The following is a 20576-nucleotide window of genomic DNA, read 5'->3' as shown; positions in this document are numbered from 1 at the left end:
TCATCGGACAGCCGGATGCCCAGTGCGTATGCGCGAGAAGCGCTGCGCTTTGTGATTGGTCCGGCGGCTTCTGGGATCTGTCATGTGTCCCAGGTACCGCCTTACCATTCACAAAGAGCACTGCTTCTTGCGCATGCGCACTTGGGACCCGGCTGTCACGCACACTACAGAAGCCGGGAAGACAGCGCGCCGCTGGATAGAGGGACAGGTACGGTCCCACTGCAGAGCTGAGCGGCCCGGTATTCTGACACGGCGGCGGTGGAAATACTGGACCGGCCGCTCTATATTCGCTCCATAAGACGCACTGACATTTTCCCCCCTTTTTTGGGGGAAAAAAAGTGCGTCTTATGGAGCGAAAAATACGGTATTCTCCTGGCGTGCCCACAGATAAGGCTCGGCGTGCCGGCTGTGGCACGCGTGCCACGGGTTCGCCATCACTGCTATAGGGGCTGTCTGCCTTCATTTAAAGCACTGCGCAAACTGCTGGCACTATATACAGCCCTTATAATAACAAAAATGCTAAAGATATTGCTGTAGACTGTATCACATGCCAGAGAGGGAAGTATTCATTCTTTTCTTGCAAGAGCAATGCTTTCCCTTTTTTATGGGTAGGGGGGAGGGGTGTTAGAATGCAGAAGCAGAATGCCTTTTGGTTAGGATAATTCTGAAGATTCTGGGGGCTGTGTATCTCCCTGTCAGACGTCAGCCATGAAGAAACCAGAACAAAAGCACAGGAATTGCTTTCAGTTTGTTACAGGAAGCAACCGAAGACGGAACGATCGCGACCTGCACAGTTCGCCAGGGAAACATTTGGAATACGGACTCATAGCCGGCTGCTGCTAGTGACCTCACCCCGGAAGTATATTTTATACTGTGGGGTACAATATTTCTTCCCCCAAGGTGATTGGGGAGAAGTCGGGATGTTGAGTAATTTACGGCAAGCGTTCAAAAATAACCCGAACCTGCGGTATGGAGTACCCATGGTGGTGAGTGCAGATCCCAGGGGAGGTATATCAGGGGGATAGGGGGGCTTCTGCTCCAGGCAGATGTGTAATTGCAGTTGTATCATGGCTGTGTGTTCTGTCTGCATTCAACCTGTTATAATAAAATGTAGCCTCAGAACCTGGATAGTGCCTGTGAGACCAGAGGGAGCAGTGTGAGACCAGCACAAGTCTAATAAACACCTTGCTGTCCTTGAACCCTGCAATCCTGAGCTGCCCCCCCCATTCTCCATCTAGAGACCTCTAGGAAGGTGTCCATCTACCCTTCACTGAAGGAATCACACGTTTGGAACAGTGAAGATTCAGGCTGCATTCACACTTCGTGGTTTGGGATCCCAGATTGCGTGGAAATCGCAGCACAACATGCTGCACGCAAATGGGTGCCTTTATTCTTTAGGCCCCATTCACCTTATCCATTTCCGCTATGCAATTTAGACATGTGATTTTTTTCACATGATTCTGGGTGTCACATAATGCGCTGCCTTACGCATTTTTGTTACCCAAAAAGAAGCTCCTGCTCCTTTTTTTGGCAACAAGCTTTGCATTATTTTTAAAGGCTTGTTTTCTGTGATTGCTGTGCAACAATCATGGCAGAATTGCATTACATAACATTGCATTTGGGGTGCCAGGGAAGAATAATGGCACGCAGCGCGCTGTGCTGTGACTGTCATGTGAGTTGGGATCATGGGCGGAACCCAAAGTGGGAATCGATATTTAAAGCTTGATCATACATTCTTTTTTGTGCTATGCTGGTCTGCACAGATGAACACAGGCTTAGCGCAGTGACACTTAGAAAACCATTGTCCTCAATGCTTCTTGTTTACGCTAAAATGCTGTTGAGGTGAGTTGCATTGCATAAAAATGCAGCAAAACCATTGCAATGTGCTGCATATACTTGACTTAAGTGTCATTTGTGACACCTCAATAAAGTAAAAATAAATAAATAAAAAGTGCCTTGAATTGTAACAGCACAACGCTCCGCCCCTCACCACCCCAACACAAATCATTTTATCTTTCAGGTTGATGTGAAGGAGCCATTGTAGCTAGTGATGCACCCAAATGAAAATTCTGGTGCCGAAACCAAAAATTCAAGATGCACTTGGCCAAAAAATGGAAATGGACAGTTTATAAAAATTAATGTATTTTTCAAATGCAATTTATTTTGGAAACAATACACTTTACTGATAAAAAAAAGAAAACACAATATATACTCATTGTTTTGTAAAATATGAAAGCTGTTGTTATGCCGAGTAAATAGATACCCAACATGTCATGCTTTAAGATTGCGCATGCTCTTGGAATGGCGTCAAACTAAGGTACTGAAAAATCTCCATGGGTTTACGCTTTAAAAATTTCTGTAGGTTACCAGTTTAAAGTTACAGAAGAGGTCTCTAGAACTCTAGAACTATTGCTCTTTCTCTGACATTCGTGCCGATATCTTGCATGTGTGGTTTGAACACTGCTTACATATGTGGGCTTGGCATACGTATGTGTTCAGCACTACGCACGAGCACAGGGGGACGTGGGGCACTTTAAATGTTTTAAAAATATATATATTTAACTTTTTTTTACTCTGTCCCCCCTTTTTTTGTGTTTAATACCTTTTATTCCTACCACAAGGATTGCATGCATCCCTTGTGATAGGAATAAAGGTGATTAAAGAAAACAAAAAAAAGGGACAGTGTAAAAAAGAAAAAAATTGCCCATGAGCATGCGCAATTTTAAAGCATGCATCCCTTGTGAAAGAAATAAGCAGTGACAGTTCCTCTTTATGGAAAGATATGGGGTCAATAAGACCCCACATCTTGCCTCTGCAATGTAAAGCATTAGATCAAAAAAAGCATTGATCTAGTGCTTAAAAAAAAATGGCCTTGTTTACAAGGCACCGGAACCGGAAGTGACATCATCCGGTCCTCCAAGGGCATAGAGATGAGTGGAGGCCATCTTTCCTTCACTTATCTCTATGCTCAGCGCCAGGATCGTTCGATGGTTTCTCAGGTAAGGCTGAGAACCACCGAGCATTGGCAAGTGGGGTTATTTTTGGCACCTGTGTCGGTGCTAATTTTCACATCAGCCAAAGGCCAACAGGATTGTTTTCGACCGAAACGTTTCGGCTACCGAAATTTCAGTGTATCACTAATTGTAGCTGTGGTTTCAGGGTTGAGGTGGTGCCCTCCCATCATTATTATGGTGATAATTCTCTTAGGGGACCATTTATAAAGCAGTGGTATAGCCTTGCTGTAGTCATATCACTGCTTTAGGGTCCATTCACACCGTATTTGTTGCACAATACAACATCCAACACATGGATGCTAGAAATACAATGCTTCATGATTAGGATAGTCTGCACCATCATGCTGAGTCACACCGCATTTATTTGCGCTGAAAATATAAAGCATGGTCTACTTTTTTGAGTGCAGTGCAAGTGGAAACATGTATCAATGCAAAGCATTAACATAAAACATTAACATGTTGAAATTTGACTTCTTCTACTACTATTTTTAATTAACCACTTTCGGGCCACCTGCCCACAATGTATTGTGGACAGGTGGCAGCTACAGGAGACCTGTACGTCAATGATCTGTTGCCGACACGGGTGCACTTCGGGCTTGCAATCCCCCCCCCGTGGATCCAGCAAAATGAGAGCCCTGGTAATCAGGACCTGGTGATCATGTGATCGCTATTCCATCAAACAAAGGTTTTATGAATCAGTCTGATTTATAAAGATTCATAAAAGCTTTGCTTCTGTTCTGGAGAGCTGTTATTGGTTCACAGCTCTCACATGACACATGGGGCCAATCACAGCACTCAGCACAGCACCATGTGACCAGCTGGAGCAAGTCACAGATCACTATTATATTGAACTGTCATGAACTTAACACATTCATGACAGTTCAAAGCAAGCTTTGCAAGATGTGCCTGGAGGAGCCCATCCCTCCTTAAAGGTACAGGGACGCATGTGACATAAGTGTTGCTGGGAAATCCTTTGTTTATTTGCCATGTGCATAGGCCTTCCATGTGCACCTTACTGCTAAGGCTGGGTATAGGTTGGGACGGTTGTAATTTTTTGTGTATTTGGCTAATTTGGATGCAGGGACGCACTGGATGCCTTTGCTGTCATTCTGGTATAGCTGGGCCTTTAAGGAGGGATGGGTTGCTCCAGGCACAACTACCCATGACCTATCCATTGATCTATGTGCTCCTACTATGGAGGCTCTTGAAATTTTAGAGTTAGGTTCACAATATACAGAGGACCCTTGACGTAGTACTGTGCTTTACGCATGTATTTGCAAATGTGTGCAAACAAAAACCTCTGTTTTTAACGCAAACTGTTAGGGCCAAATTGGTTGTTTTGCAGGCTGGCTGGTAAGTGTTGCTGGGAAATCCTTTGTTTGCGATGTGCATTGCCCTTCCATGTGCACCTTACTGCTAAGGCTGGTTATAGGTTGGGACGGTTGCCATTTTTTTGTGTAGTTGGCTAATTTGGATGCAGGGACGTACTGGATGCCTTTGCTGTCATTTTGATATAGATGGGCATCACGTGCGTCCCATGACCTATCCATTGATCTATGTGCTCCTACTATGGAGGCTCTTGAAATTTTAGAGTTAGGTCCACAGTATACAGAGGACCCTTGACGTGGGACTGTGGCTTACGCATGTATTTGCAAATGCGTGCAGACAAAACCCTCTGTTTTTAACGCAAACTGTTAGACATGGCCAAATTGGTTGTTTTGCAGGCTGGCTGGTAAGTGCTGCTGGGTGGCGGGGGTGGGGGCCCTTCTTCCACCTGAAAAAGTAGTTCAGTGGTTTTAAAGCAGATTCCAATTCTATGCTTGAATGTAGCTACATACATAGGAAGTTTTCCTGTGTTGTTCAAGAATTTCCATACCATTAACACCATTCTCGTTTTCAACATGGTACGAACATTCGGAAGAAACAAAATCAAACGATTGCTCGTCTGATTTTCTAATAATGTGTACTAGGCTTTAGATAGGAATGGTTTGATCTGTGAGATGTATTGGCCCTCAAGAACTTCTCAAATTCGCTCCTGACCTGATTAAGGAATATCTTTGCAGTCCAGACTGGGAAATTCTGCAAGAGGTACAGGAGTTGAGGTAGCACATTCATTTTTAGTACACTATTTCTCCCGAACCAGGAAAGGAGAACTGTCTACCACTTTGCAGTCTTGGTGAAGGAAATTGGCAGTGAAAATGTCTCCTATGGAGGGTGTGGGAAAAATACTCAAATATTTTTTACTTGTCTGGGCCCCTTGGAACGGAAATGGGGCTTTGAGATCATTGAAGGTTGATGGGTGAGACATTGATGTTCAGTGCTTCTGATTTTTGAAGATTTATTCAGAAATTTGCAAGGGTACTATCATTTTAAAATTCTGCTAACAGGTTAGGCAGGGAGATCAGTGGTTGGGTTATGAAAATAATAAATCATCTGCATATCTTGCTATTTTGTGTTCCCCATATTTTATTTCTGTTCTTACTGGGATTTGCCCGAATCTGGCATAGTAATGGCTCCACGGTCAGTATAAAAATACGGGTGGTCGGGGCAGTGGGCAACCCTGCGTGGTTCCATTCTGAAGCTCGAAGGACTCTGATAATATGTTGTTGTGGCTTCTCTTTTAAATAACACATATTCCAGTGAAAAACACATTGCACTGCATGAAAATACACAACTCTGTTTCAACATGGTTGAAAACCGCACGTCAATGCATTTGCATTAGCTCTACATTTAGGCTGTGAATAGGCCCTTAAAAAAAAAAAAAACCTCCAGCATATTTATAATACACAGCGGTATGTAATGCACACATGGTTGCTGCTTTGTTTCTGAGTCTTGGAATGTGACAGTGCACTTCTCCTAGCCCAAGAGTGCTCTGTACATTGTTATGAAGAGAACAACCTGTAGGACATAAGAACTCCTGACTGTGCCCTGAATTGTGTGTAGGTGCAGTGTGAGCAATCACTGTGATGTCCTGCGCTGTGCGGAGAGTAGTGTCCATGTTCCTTGGAAGATTCAGTATATGTATGTCTAATAGTGTAGGCATCAAGTCATTGTGATGACACAGGCATTGTTGGCAAATATGCCCCCCAGACTCTGCCTAAACACAAGACAGAGCCAACTGCTGTTACTAGACATTTTCCATATCTTATCCACAAATTACAAGTGCTTTGATTTTCTGGAGAAAGCAAGGATCTTTTAGTCTTCATGCACACTGGATGTTTTTACAGCTGCTGTTTTTGGCTTTTGGCAGTTTTTTCTACAGCCAGTAAACTCTGCAGCATGTAATCCTATGTGTCCATGCACAGATAGGCTGTAATCAGTGTTTTTTGGCTGAAAAACGTGGCAAAATTATGTTTTTGGACTTTTTTTGAGCATAAAAAAAGTATTTATTTCTTGGTAAAACAAACGCTAAAAAACACAGCTAAACACTAATGCAAAAATGCCGAAAAATGTGCGTTTTTAACGTGACTTTACACAGCTAACGCTACCAGTGTGCATGGAGCCTTAAACTGAAAGCAATATTAACTACCTCCCACCCGCCATATAGTAATATGATGGATGCAAGGTGGTTCTCTCGTTCTGGGAGGACGTCATATGACGTCCTCCCATTCTAACCGTGCGTGTGCAGCTCCCGGAGCACGCAGCGCGGTGATCGGCAGTGCGCTGTGTCCCTCAGACACAGCGGGTCACCGATCCACAGAAAGAGCCGAAGATGTCGGCTTGGTCATGTGATCAGCTGTGTCCAATCACAGCTGATCACATGTAAACATGGAAATGCGAGTTATCGGAGAGGAGAGCCGGTAATTGGCATTCCTCGGAGGGGACATGTACACTGATCATTGGAGCACTGATGATCAGTGTGCCTTGATGAACAGTGTAGCCCCAGCAGTGCCACCTGTCAGTGTCAATCAGTACAAGCTGTCAGTGCTCATCAGTGCCACGTGCCAGTGCCACATCAATGCCACATATCAGTGCCTACCAGTGCACATCAATGCCACATATCAGTGCCCATCTGAGCTGCCTTTCAGTGTCACCCATCAGTGCCAGGCAGTGCCACCTATCAGTGCTGCCAATCAGTACCACCTATCAGTGCCAGTCAGTGCCACATATCAGTGCCGCCTTTCAGTGCCCATCAGTGATGCCTGTCAATGCCCATCAGTGCCACCTACCAGTGCCTCCTCATCAGTGCCATCTATCAGTGTCCATCATTGCAGCCTATCAGTGCCCATCACTGCAGCCTCATTAGTGCACATCAGTGAAGGAGAAAAACCACTTATTTACAAACTTTTATAACAAAAACTAAGAAAATTTTTTTTTTTCTTCAAAATTTTTAGTGGTTTTTGGTTTGTTTAAGAAAAAATAAAAAAACCAGAGGTGATTAAATACCACCAAAATAAAGCTCTATCTGTCACAAATTATACAAATTTCTTATGGGTACAGTGTTGCATGACTGCGCAATTGTCATTCAAAGTGCAACAGCGCTGAAAGCTGGAAATTGGCCTGAGCAGGAAGGGGGTATAAGTGCCCTGTAGGTTTGTGGTTAAACCCAAACCGAAAACAAAACGTGTATTATTTTGCAGCTTACCAATCATTAGATGTAGTAGTTGCATACGTTTTCTTTAGCTTCTTTCCCTCTATTTTCACCTTGTGATCTGGCCAGCAACAAACCTCCTGTATTATTGAGACACCAATCTAGAGGAATGCACCAGGACACAGCAGACAGCAGAATTGTCAGTCGGGGGGGAGGGGAGTGTTAAATGTATTAGCAGATTTGAATACAAATATGAAATTGAAGCCAAACTCCATTTAACACTTTAAAGTATAATCCATTACAGCAAACCATGTTTCCTTTTGGTATAAAGATTGTACTTGAATAAATGAAATCTGATAACTTTAATCACCCCTGCCAGTGGTAAATGGATGGTCTCTTCCATGTAAGTTGATGCATTCTGCTGGAGAGCTTGAACTTCTGAAACACAGCAGAGTTGCTGGCTGAATCACCAGATGAAAATAGAAGAAAGGAAGTATAAAAATGGAAACTTAATGCAGCCATCACATCTAAGAATTGGTAAGCTGCAATATAATGTTTGCTTTTGGGTTTAATACTGCTTCAAAATGTAGTGGTTAGTATACAGATATATGACTGTTCCAAGGGTTCTTCTTTTATGTACAACTTTAGGTTAACCACTTCAATACCGGGCACTTTCTCCCCCTTCCTGCCCAGGTCAATTTCCTGCTTTCAGCGCTGTCGCAGTTTTAATGGCAATTGTGTGGTCATGCACCACTGTACCCATAGGAAAGTTTTTTATTTTTTTTTTTCACACAAATAGAGCTTTCTTTTGGTGGAGTTTAATCACCACTGGGTTTTTTTATTTTTTGCTAAATAAGTGAAAATGACCAATAATTTTGAAACAAAAAGGAATTTTTCTTCGTTTCTGTTGCAATTTTTCTTCATAAATGTAGGCCAAAATGTATTCAGCTACATTTATTTGGTGAAAATAACCCAAATCAGTGTTTATTATTTAGTCCGCCGGAAAGCTATAGAGCTCACAAACTATGGTATATATCTGAAAATTGATCAATCCACATGTATTGATCTCATTCCTAGAGCCCCCAAAATGCCAGGACAGAACAGATATCCTCCAAATGACCCCTTTTTGGCAAGTAGACAGTCTGCAGTATTTAGTAAGAGGCATGGTGAGTTTTTTGAAGTTGTACTTTTTTGTCATTTTTTGGAAAATGATTATGTTTAAAAAAACAAACAAACATGCTATCACCAGTACAGTAGAGCGTCGTCATATAACTGGTGTGGCGATGATCAGGGACACTGACTGATGACCGTATGTAAAAAAAAAGAAGAAAAAATTCATGGAAATTTTTATTTTAATTAACCTACTGGACACTTTTACCCCCTTCCTGCCCAGGCCAATTTTCAGCTTCGGCGCTTTTGCCCTTTGAATGACAATTGCGCAGTCATGCAACACTACTCAAATTAAATTTTTATCCTTTTTTTTTAGGCAAATATAGCTATCTTTTGTTGGTATGTTAATCACCACTGGGGTGTTTATTTTTGGCTAAACAAATGAAAAAAGACTAAAAATTTTGTAAAAAAAAAAAAGTTTTTCTTCGTTTCTGTTTTGTAAATAAGTGATTTTTCTCCTTCACTGATATGCGCCGATAAGACTGCACTGATGGGCACTGCCAGACATCACTGACAGCCGGCACTGATGGCAAGCACTGATGGGCACTATTAGCCAGCACTGGTTGGCAGTATTAGCCAACACTGGTGGGGCTACACTGATCATCAGGGCACTGATTATTGCTCTGATGATCAGTGTAGATGTCCCCTCTGAGGAATTCTGCTTACCAGCTCTCCTCACTCGCTGTCCGCATGAGGAGAAGACTGTGAATAATGGGCATTTCCTGTTTACACTGTGATCAGCTGTGATTGGACACAACTGGTCACATGGTAAAAGGGCTCTCTGATTGGCCTTTTAGTTTTGTCTGTGATCAGCTGTGTATGAAGGTGTGTACCCCTGGGGGTACGTGGGTGGTGTGGTTCTGGGAGGGTATCCATGGATTTGTACTTTATAATTAAAATGATCATATTCACATATATACTGTACAATACTACACATTTTCTTTTAAGCCCAACTGTGATTCTTGCCTGGACCACCGGGGACACTGATGTCACACATTCCAGGAGGCTGAATTGCAGGCAAGCAGCTAAACAGTCAAAATTAATATTTGGGAACTGTTTTACCTGTCAAAGGATTTGTACTTGTTAACAAGTTTTACAATTCAGGCTTCCCTGCCAGATAGCATAACCGAATCTTGACATGTACTGCAGAAATAGTACAGCCTAGCCAAGAACATCCCTCGTATACTGACAATAAAGGAGCAGCAGCATATTGAAAAGGTTATCATTCTACTCATTACTTCCTCTTTCTGTCAGCATGTTTACTCTCAGCACTCATGCTCTGCAGCAGAGGTCAATAGTTCTGTATCTTCTTTTTCCAGTCTGAGTGTTTCGATAGCTAAAATGCTACAGAATCCAGCTCAGGAACCAAGAGAACTGTGATGGAGCAACCACTCTGGTTCAGCAAGTCTGGGACCAATGCCATAGGAGCATGTACAAGTTCTCTTGCAAATCTTTTCTCTGGCAATTTGCTACCAGCAATAGGATGACTAGTGACCAAAGTAAGTCTGTGAAGATATAACCGTGTGTTAGGAATGGACTGGCCAGCAATGGTGGGACTCACCTGCCTTTTGATCTGCAGTACCAGGGCTGGCCAGCGGGTGCTCCCAGCAATCAGAGACTCAACCTTTCAGCCAGCTAACACCTGGAACTGATGATACTGGTGTATTTAAGGGATGGCCAGACTTGCAGACTCTGCCTTGGTGTTGTGTTTGTCCTGGGCCCTGTATCTGTCCTGCATCCTGTTTCTGTTCCTTTGCTGACTTCTCCTGCTCTGATCCTGGCTTGTGACCCTGATCATCCCTCTGTCTGACCCTCTGTACTACGCTGCTTGCTACCTGTTCTGATCCCTGGCTTGTGACCCGGACCATCCCTCTGCCTGACCCTCTGTACTATGCTGCTTGCTACCTGCTGAACCTGGCCTGTGACCCCGACCATTCTCCGCTTGCTCCCCCTGTACCTACCTGCCCAATTGATATTGACCCGGCCTGCCTGACGACGCTTGCTTGTATATACTGTTATCTGTGGGTGGTTTGGTTGGGTTTGTTTGCACTATATTATGTTTAGTATTGCACTGCGTTTATGTTTGTACTGTTAGTGTTAATAAATTATATTGTTTATAACATATCTGAGGTCTGCGTTTCCCTGCTTCAGTCACACACCTCTGGTCATACCTGGGAGCCCTGACACCGTGCTCATAGGAATTATGTTATTATTGCATAACTTGGCTTTTATACCAGTTTAGAATCCATCAGCTTATATAGCACTGTGCAGGAGTAAAGAGAAAACAGGTGGCGCACACACCTAGTGCATTATCCAAGGTTTATTGTAAAGAGTAAAAAATATTAAAAACATACAAACGAAGCATGTATCTAAAAAGCATAGAAAAATGACGATGGCCACAACGGCAGGCAAGGTGTCCTCACTGTCAGTGCGGTCAAAGACTGACGCGTTTCGGGGATGAATCCCTTTCCTCAGAGCTAATGACCGGCCTCAGAGCCATTGCCCCGCAGGCATAAAGCACACTCCTACGCCACCCCACTCAGGCATCACCAGCAAGGCTCCCACTCTTCATCCATTACACATCTGCATCAGAGGCTGGTCATTAGCTCTGAGGAAAGGGATTCGTCCCCGAAACGCGTCAGCCATTTGACCGCACTGACAGTGAGGACACCTTGCCTGCCATTGTGGCCATCGTCATTTTTCTATGCTTTTTAGATACATGCTTCGTCTGTGAGTATGTTTTTATTATTTTTTTACTCTTTACAATAAACCTTGGATAATGCACTAGGTGTGTGCGCCACCTGTTTTCTCTCTATCCAGTGGCTGATTTCCCCGTCTGAGGAGGGCTGCACCCCTGAAGCATTTCCTTTGGTTTTTGCTGTCCTGATACCCTTGGCTTCCCTTTTGGCTGTACATATCCTGAGGCACTGGAGAGTACATACGATATCCACTGTGCAGGAGTGCATTTTTTGTGAGATATTCAGTACTCTGCTTTCCTAGGAGGCAATGTGGAGGGTTAGTGAGGTTGGCAGCACCATGAAGCTGGGGTTTGAGAGAATTATTGTTAATTTAAAATTTTTAGATTGTGATTTTATTTGGCAGGTGGGTGCTCAAGGATAACCAGAATTTTCAACTTCAAGAAATTCACTGTCAGAGATCCTGGGATTGAATATTCGATCACTGCTTGATCAAAAGACGTTCCATTAATGTTTTTTTCTGGCTAGTGGCAAAGCCCTCTTGCTGTAGGAATAGATTGGGAGACCAATATATCTTTGAAGCAATCTGCCAAAGGTTGACTTATCAATTTTGGTAAGACCTTTTCCTACATGGACATGGAAGGTGGCAGGTCGCCATATATCTTTAGGGTAACGGCATCTTAAATCCTGGCCCAGCGACAAACAAATTAATATTGTATGTTGTTACTCTTTCCATATACTATATTTTTTAATATACAGGTCCCCTGAGTCCTCTCATGACCTTGTAGATTCTAATGCTGTAGACAGATGCCTAATTAATGCTATTGCTCGTTCTTCCATGTTTTTTCAGGACTCTGTTACATGATTAAATAGGTGGTTTGGGGATATTTTAGACAGATGTATTTGCCTACTTTTTCCTTCAGGGTGTAGCTGATGTTCTTAGCCAGAGATTTCTCATCAGTTCAGTTTTTCAGCAGAAACTTTACTTTGTAAACTGGAACAGGCTTGAAAAGTAAATGCAAAACATGACAGATATTTAGCAGCTTAAAGAGGAACTACACTGCACCTAAGCAGCACAAACCATAAACACCATTTAATTCATTTTTAATATTCAAAGCAAACTCCCCCTCATCCATCCATGTCTCCATGCTTTATTTTGCTGAGAAATAGCTTTGAAAAACAGCCCTCTAGCAATTCTGGCCGTGGCCATCTTAAGTAAGGGCAGATAAATTTACTTTGGAATGCCTTTACCTGGAATCTGCAATCCATCTGCCTTAGCTGAGAAAGCCCCTCCACCCCTCTTGAAGACTCCTGGGATGTATGACATCATTTGCTTTGGCATGGAAACCAGGAAGTAACTGGAAAAAAAAAAAGTAAAAAAAACCAAATTAAATAAAAAAAGTAAATCTGATATACTATCCTATTTATTTACTAATGCTAGCAGCATAAGGATAGTCCATGTTGATTGAGAGAGTGAAGTTCTGCTTTATTGACATACCACTGAATTGTAAATGCTAATTATTAAAGGTGCACTCTAGTCAAAATTAAATGCTTTTTTTGGCTTTTAACCAAGAAAATGTAGCAGAATACATTTTAGCTTAAATTTATGAGATTTTTTAAACAGAAACTAAAAAAAGTGTTTTTTTCACAATATTTTTGGTGTTGTTTTTTTTTTAGTTTATATAGCAAAACGTAAAACACCCATGTGACGGGAGCGACTTTTGGGGGTGGGGGGACCCCTGTATCATCTCCCCAAATCATTATGTTTAACCCACCCTGTGCCTGTTTAAGGGTACAGGGTGTACATGTGAATGTCCCAGTCTTGTGCATTTGTGTGTTGTCCTTTGTCTAGGCCACATGGCTGTCAATTGTCTGTTTGCCATGTGCTCCCCCCCATGGTGCTGTGTCTTCCTGTCCAGCCAACTATTATGGGATGTACTGTTTGTGTATTGGTGTGGGGGTTGGTCAATGTCCTTTGCCGCATGGCTGCATCCCATTGTTCTGTGTCTTGGTTGGATGGGGAGGGGTGATTAGGTGTTTCCTGCCTATACTGTAGCCCTTCCCACTGATAGGGTGGGCTGATGAGGTGTTTCCTGTCCCTGGTTGTCTTTCCCCGCCCTCTGTATAAAACATGTTGTTTGTGTACAATAAAAGTTGTTGGCTTCCTGTTTTAGGAAGAGCTGGGTGCTGTCTATTTCCTGAGGGATTTCAAGGGTGTGGTCCGTGGATGGTGTTTGGACAGGGGAAGCTGTGGTATAACGGAATATACCCAAGTGCGGTCGGGTTCCGGTTCCGTTACATTAAGTCGCTCCCGTCACAACCCAATGGTGATTAAATACCACCAAAAGAAAGCTCTATCTCTGTCTCAAAAAATGAAAGAAATGTAATTTGGGTACAGTGTTGCATGACTGAGTAATTGCCATTCAAAGTATGATAGTGCTAAAAACTGGCCTGGATTGGAAGGGGGTGAAAGTGTCCGGACTTGAAATAGTTAATTTTGTATCAAACTGTTAATGGTAAAGGTCTGCTTTAAACTTTGGGTGAAATGCATTAGTTGTCAGAGGTGCTGCCAGGCTAAAATTAAAATGTATCTAAATCCATAAAGGAAAAGTTGAATATATTGCAGCTTACTTATGGTTGTCATCCAGAGTGGACTTCAAATATGTCTACCTTTTCTTCGTCACCTTTAGATGGGGGATGGGGGATTAGTAGTTAACAGAAGGAAGATAACATTGTTTTATGATTCCAGTTCAGGTCAAAGGAAGTGACGAGGGCATTGCATTTTTGCCAAAATCAACAGGTATTTTCTGTACTTTAGAAAAATGGAAAAAAGTTGACAAATGCATCCACCAGATCTAAGGACTTGTAAGTTGCAATATATTACATTTTTGCTTTTGGGTTTAATTATCTTTTAACTAATTTAGATGATAGTAACTTTTTCTCACAAGATTATCTTTTCGATTTCACTTTAATGATAGTAGGCACACATTGAAGTATAAGTCATACTAATAATTTTGTACTACTAACAATCACGTGAACAAAAATAGACACCTACACCAGTAACTGCTATGAACAATAAATAAAAGGAACAAATGCAACTAGAAAAGCTACAATTTCTGGGGAAATTGTGTGAAGTGTTCTTGCCTCCACCAGTAGTCTACAACTGGAGTGGGCGGAGTAACTGGGTGGAGTGGCTTGAGTAACTGTTGTGTGGTTGGAGTGGCTGGAGTAACTGTTCCTATGGCAACTCACTCTACAGCAAGGGCAGAGAAGAGCGGTTAAAAACAAACAGCTCCAACTTGGTCACTTTACTGGTGGTTGCCATTTTCAAACGGTTGTAGTTTAAAAATTATAAATCCTACACTGAAGTGCTTTATATTGTGATAATCACAAGACCCAGACCTACATTTTGATGCATAGTATGTCTCTGAAATATTAAAAATGAAGGCACAGTCGCAGTTTAGAAATTGTCCTTCAAATTTGAGGTGGCTAGAGTGGCGTTTCCATGAATGTCAATGGGTGGCGTGAGTTGCAAACAAATGGTCATATTGTGAAAACTATCAGGGCTATGGCTTAGCCGTGGGCATTTTTAGTGGCAGCAGGGATAGCTGAACGTTTTGATATAAGATTTGTGTAGGTGGGCTTGAAAATGAGGGAGTGATGGCAGTTTAGAAATCATGTCCTGATTTTTCAGCTCACACTCTAGCTTTTGTCAGCTCCCACTCTAGTTTTGAACATTCCGCCATTCATTCCTCTGGGACCAATTTTACCACAAAAACGCCGATATTTCGTGAACCATTTGGCGAAACGTTCCACAAAGTAATAGCACACCAATCGGGAACAATCCGCACGTTTCGGTATATTACTTGTCTATGTAGTATATAAACTGTGGGAGGAGTTAGGGTGGTAATTTTGGCTATAATAATAAGAATATATATGTGAGATAACAGTGAGTGGTCTTGCCATGCAAGAACACTTACATATATGTTTCTTGTGTGTCCTAATACAATATTCAATATATTACTGTAAATATACACATCCAAAAAATAAAACATTCCTATAAATAAACAGATAATATACATTAATATGGTATTCATACACCCATTAAAGCTGAATTCCAGGTATGAATTTTATTGCATAGTTAAATCGCTCTATCTTGGACCAATGTAAGTATGCCTATGCCATTCCTGTGGGACCTCTGGGGAAGTGGAGAATAACTGTAGTAGTTGTTGCTACAATGATTTCCTCCATCTTCTCGCTTGGCATGAGTGCCATTCACAGAAAGCCTTGCATTCTTCTCAATAAATACAAGGCATTCTCTGATTGGATGAGGTGGAGAGGCAGGGTGAGACATCACAATCTCCTTCTCAGCATGGCACCCATGTTGAATAAGTAGCCTCTTGTGTTCACTACACAGAACGGCATCTGAATAGGGGCATCAATCACTGGGCAGCAGCCCCAATGGTCCCACAGGTATGGCTTATATATACTTACATTAATCCAAGCTGCACCATTGTATCTGTGCAATAAATGTAATACCTGGAATCCAGCTTTAATATGCTATATTGGTGTCTAAACAGTGTGCAAATATATCTGTGCCTGCAAATTTGCTTTTGTGTCCGCAGAAAATGGAAAATCTTTGTCAGTTCTAGTGCAAATCTACTTCGAATGACACTCTCAAATAGACTCACCTGAATCCTTCACAGTGTACTTTTTTTTTTATTTTACTGTATGTCTTGCATAACCAATTACATTCAAAATTCTGAGGAATAATTATATGTCATTGGAGGCTGTGTGGAACCTCTTGATAGCCTTTCTGCATATGAGAAACAGTAGAACATCTACAAGGGATATGTCTGGGAATATTCCAAAAAAGTGGCAGCCACCTCAATCGATAACTAGCCTTTGCAGTAAGGTGCACATGGAAGGGCAACTCACATTACAAACAAACAAAAGATTTCCTAACACACTTGCCAGCCTGCAAAACAACCAAATTAACCCTGTCTAATAATTTACGTTGAAAAGAGAGGTTTGTTTTTCACAAATTTGCAAATATATGCATAAGCCACAGTGCCCATGTCAAGGCTCCTCTGTGTACTGCAGTCCTAACCTATAATTCAGAGTCTGGAGCACGTATAGCAGTGGATAGATTAAGGGCAAGTGTGCTTGGAGGGAGCCAATCCCTCATTAAAGGCACAGGGATGCACATGACGCCCAGCAATAACACAATGGCAGCTGAAGGCATCCAGTGTGTCTCCGCACCATACTCAACTATCTAAAGTGGCAACTACCCCAACCTATAACTAGTCTTTGCAGTAGGGTGCACATGGAAGGGCAATGCACATCACAAACAAAAGATTTCCCAGCACATTTATCAGCCAGCCTGCAGTATGCGGGTACTGCGGCTTACGCAAATATTTGCAAATGTGTGCAAACAAAACCCTCTGTTTTTAATGTGAACTCTTAGACAGGGTCTGTTTGGTTGTTTTGACAGCTAGCTGGTAAGTGTACTGGGAAATCTTTTGCTTGTGGTGTCTGGGAGTAGCACTTGTAAGCTGGTGTTCTCAGCAGCTTGTATGCATGTCTGCTTAACTTAAACAAAACTCTATTATACTATAAATGCCACAGTCCTGTTTCTGATGTGTGTTTGTTTTTGTTTTTTTTAGGTCTTGGTTGTTGGAGGCTCCTTTGGACTCCGTGAATTTTCACAAATTCGTTACGATGCCCATAAGCATAACAGTAAAGTAAGTAATTCACACGTAACCATTTTCATAAAGGTATTAGTTTCTTGTTTTTGCGTTATGTCTGCATGTGAATAACATTGTCATTTGTTGGTACATCACTTTTTTTTTTCTCCTCAACTCCTATGGCCACTGAACTCAAGGCAAGTGTTTAAGGCAGATAGCGGCTTCAGTTCCAGTTGGAGCTCTGCCAGGCTTCCCCACAGTGCATGCCTCTCCATAGGTCAATGGTTGATGTAGAGCTCCTGTATGAGAAACCACTTTGCACCTTGCATAGAATTGTCTACGCATACCTGCAGCAGCTCTAATTCACATCTTCTGTGGTTAAATGCAAGAGGTTTTGATTGAACTGAGCTTGGCTTGTCCAAGCTTCCTTGAGTGAAGAAGCTTGCCCACCCCCTTCTGCCTCACTCACATTCAGATTGACCTTCCAAAGGGAGCAGACAATGTCTGTCACTATCCAAAAATGTTGGGGTTTTAGAGCTTTACATGTGGAAAACAGATGGCATTTATTGCATGCACTTTATACTTACTAGCAGTTCTAAGTTTTTCAGTTTTAATACATTTGATTGGTTTTAGCTTTAATAAACCTAGTCTAGAAAATAGTAGGTCAAGTGTTACTGGATGTCATTAGGGTAGGAAGCAAACAACATACGGATTCAGAAAGCAAAGCCTAAAGCATTCTGCAGCCTGATTTGCTAAAGTTGTCCATATACAGATAGAAATTTGGTCTGTTCAGCAGGGACCTAATGAATTCCAATCAGTGTGTGGCCATCCCTACTCAATAGAGGTCAAACAGCGGTTGCAGCCATTCAGCTGGAGTTGCTCATGGATGTATTCTGACAGTGGAATACAGAAAGCAACTATTAGGACAGAGTCAGGTACTTACATTAGGTGTGTTTAACCTCATCCCGCTGGAGGTACGCATACATGCGGCCTCTCGGTGCTTTAACCACTTTCCCTCTGCCGTATAGCAGAAGTACTGCTGCAGGGCTGTGCAAAATCACATATATATATACATGATTTGCATTTCTGGGAAGGGGGCGCGCGCCGGCCTACCCATGCCGCTATTGGTGGCTAGGATGTCAATCACCGGGCCTCAGCCGGCGATTCCTGGCCGGCACTCGGCGATCACAAAGCTGACAGGGGAGAGACCTGTGTGTAAAAAACTGCTGTTTTGCTGTTTTGTATCTCTGCACATCAGAGAGATACAAAACAGCATGTCTGCTTAGTAAAACACAGCACACAGTTAACCCTTTGATCGCCCCAGATTTTAATCCCTTCCTGCCCAGTGTCATTAGTACAGTGTCAGTGCTTTTTATTAGCACCGATCACTATTAGTGTCACTGGGGATGTCAGTGGCAGTTAGTTCCCACCCAGTGTCAGAATGCCCGCTGCAGTCCCACTAAGTCGCTTACTAGTATATAAAAGAAAAAAATTTCAGTATATATACCGCCATTTGTAGATGTTATAACTTTTACGTAAACCAATTAATTTGCAAGTATTGGGATTTTTGTTAGTTAAGACATGAAGCAGAATACATTTTGGCCTAAATTTATGAAGAAATTAGATTTTTATAAAATGTTTTTATTGGATATGTTTTATATAGCACAACGTCCAAAATATTGTGTTTTTTTTTTTTTTTTCAAAATTGTTGGTCTTTACTTTGTTTATAGTGCAAAAAATAAAAAACACAGAGGTGATGAATGACCATCAGAAGAAAGCTCTATGTTTGGGGAAAAAAATGACATAAATTTCATTTATGTACAGCATTGCATGACCGTGCAATTGTCAGTTACAGTGGGGCAAAAAAGTATTTAGTCAGCCACCAATTGCGCAAGTTCTCCCACTTAAAAAGATGAGAGAGGCCTGTAATTGGCATCATAGGTAGACTTCATCTATGAGAGACAACATGAGAAAAAAAAATCCAGACAATCACATTGGCTGATTTGGAAATTATGGTGGAAAATAAGTATTTGGTCAATATCAAAAGTTCATCTCAATACTTTGTTATATATCCTTTGTTGGCAATGACAGAGGTCAAACGTTTCCTGTAAGTCTTCACAAGGTTGGCACACACTGTTGCTGGTATGTTGGCCCATTCCTCCATGCAGATCTCCTCTAGAGCAGTGATGTTTTGGGGCTGTCGCTGGGCAACATGGACTTTCAACTCCCTCCAAAGGTTTTCTATGGGGTTGAGATCTGGAGACTGGCTAGGCCACTCCAGGACCTTGAAATGCTTCTTACGAAGCCATTCCTTTGTTGCCCGGGCGGTATGTTTGGGATCATTGTCATGTTGAAAGATCCAGCCACGTTTCATCTTCAATGCCCTTGCTGATGGAAGGAGGTTTGCACTCAAAATCTCATGATACATGGCCCCATTCATTCTATCCTGTACATGGATCAGTCGCCCTGGTCCCTTTGCGGAGAAACAGACCCAAAGCATGATGTTGCCACCCCCATACTTCACAGTAGGTATGATGTTTTTTGGATGCAACTCAGCATTCTCTCTCCTCCAAACACGACGAGTTGTGTTTCTACCAAACAGTTCTATTTTGGTCTCATTAGACCATATGACATTCTCCCAATCCTCTTCTGGATCATCCAAATGCTTTCTAGCAAACTTCATATGGGCCCGGACATGTACTGGCTTAAGCAGGGGGACACGTCTGGCACTGCAGGATCTGAGTCCCTGGCGGCGTAGTGTGTTACTGATGGTAGCCTTTGTTATGTTGGTCCCAGCTCTCTGCAGGTCATTCACTAGGTCCCCCCGTGTGGTCCTGGGATTTTTGCTCACCGTTCTTGTGATCATTTTGACCCCACGGGGTGAGATCTTGCGTGGAGCCCCAGATCGAGGGAGATTATCAGTGGTCTTGTATGTCTTCCATTTTCTAATTATTGCTCCCACAGTTGATTTGTTCACACCAAGCTACTTGCCTATTGCAGATTCAGTCTTCCCAGCCTGGTGCAGGTCTACAATTTTTGTTTCTGGTGTCCTTCGACAGCTCTTTGGTCTTCACCATAGTGGAGTTTGGAGTGTGACTGTTTGAGGTTGTGAACAGGTGTCTTTTATACTGATAACAAGTTCAAACAGGTGCCATTGATACAGGTAATGAGTGCAGGACAGAGTAGCCTCTTAAAGAAGAAGGTACAGGTCTGTGAGAGCCAGAAATCTTGCTTGTTTGTAGGTGACCAAATACTTATTTTCCACCATCATTTGCAAATAAATTCTTTCCAAATCAGCCAATGTGATTGTCTGGATTTTTTTTAAATTTTGTCTGTCATAGTTGAGGTCTACCTATGATGCCAATTACAGGCCTCTCTCATCTTTTTAAGTGGGAGAACTTGCACAATTGGTGGCTGACTAAATACTTTTTTGCCCCACTGTAAATTAACGCAACGCTGTATTGCAAAAAATGGCCTG

The 20576-nt window shown here is 42.3% G+C and overlaps 1 protein-coding gene across 1 annotated transcript in view; it reads left to right on the top strand.

Moving 5' to 3' along the window:
• The first annotated feature begins 829 nt into the window (after window positions 1-829).
• COX16 (cytochrome c oxidase assembly factor COX16) overlaps window positions 830-20576 on the top strand; it is a 164582-nt gene continuing 144835 nt past the window's right edge. The window contains exons 1-2 of the mRNA XM_089686837.1: window positions 830-986; window positions 17078-17155. Coding sequence (XP_089542963.1) covers window positions 921-986; window positions 17078-17155 — 144 coding nt within the window. The 5' untranslated portion in view covers window positions 830-920. The remainder of the gene's footprint in view (window positions 987-17077; window positions 17156-20576) is intronic.

This window comes from Staurois parvus, unplaced genomic scaffold (genome assembly GCF_062004578.1).
Source record: "Staurois parvus isolate SC_StPar_1 unplaced genomic scaffold, SC_StPar_1.0 ptg000414l, whole genome shotgun sequence".
In the NCBI taxonomy this organism is placed as follows: Eukaryota; Metazoa; Chordata; class Amphibia; order Anura; family Ranidae; genus Staurois; species Staurois parvus.
Note: the sequence above shows the minus strand (reverse complement) of the source record. Positions and strands in the feature narration are given on the sequence as shown.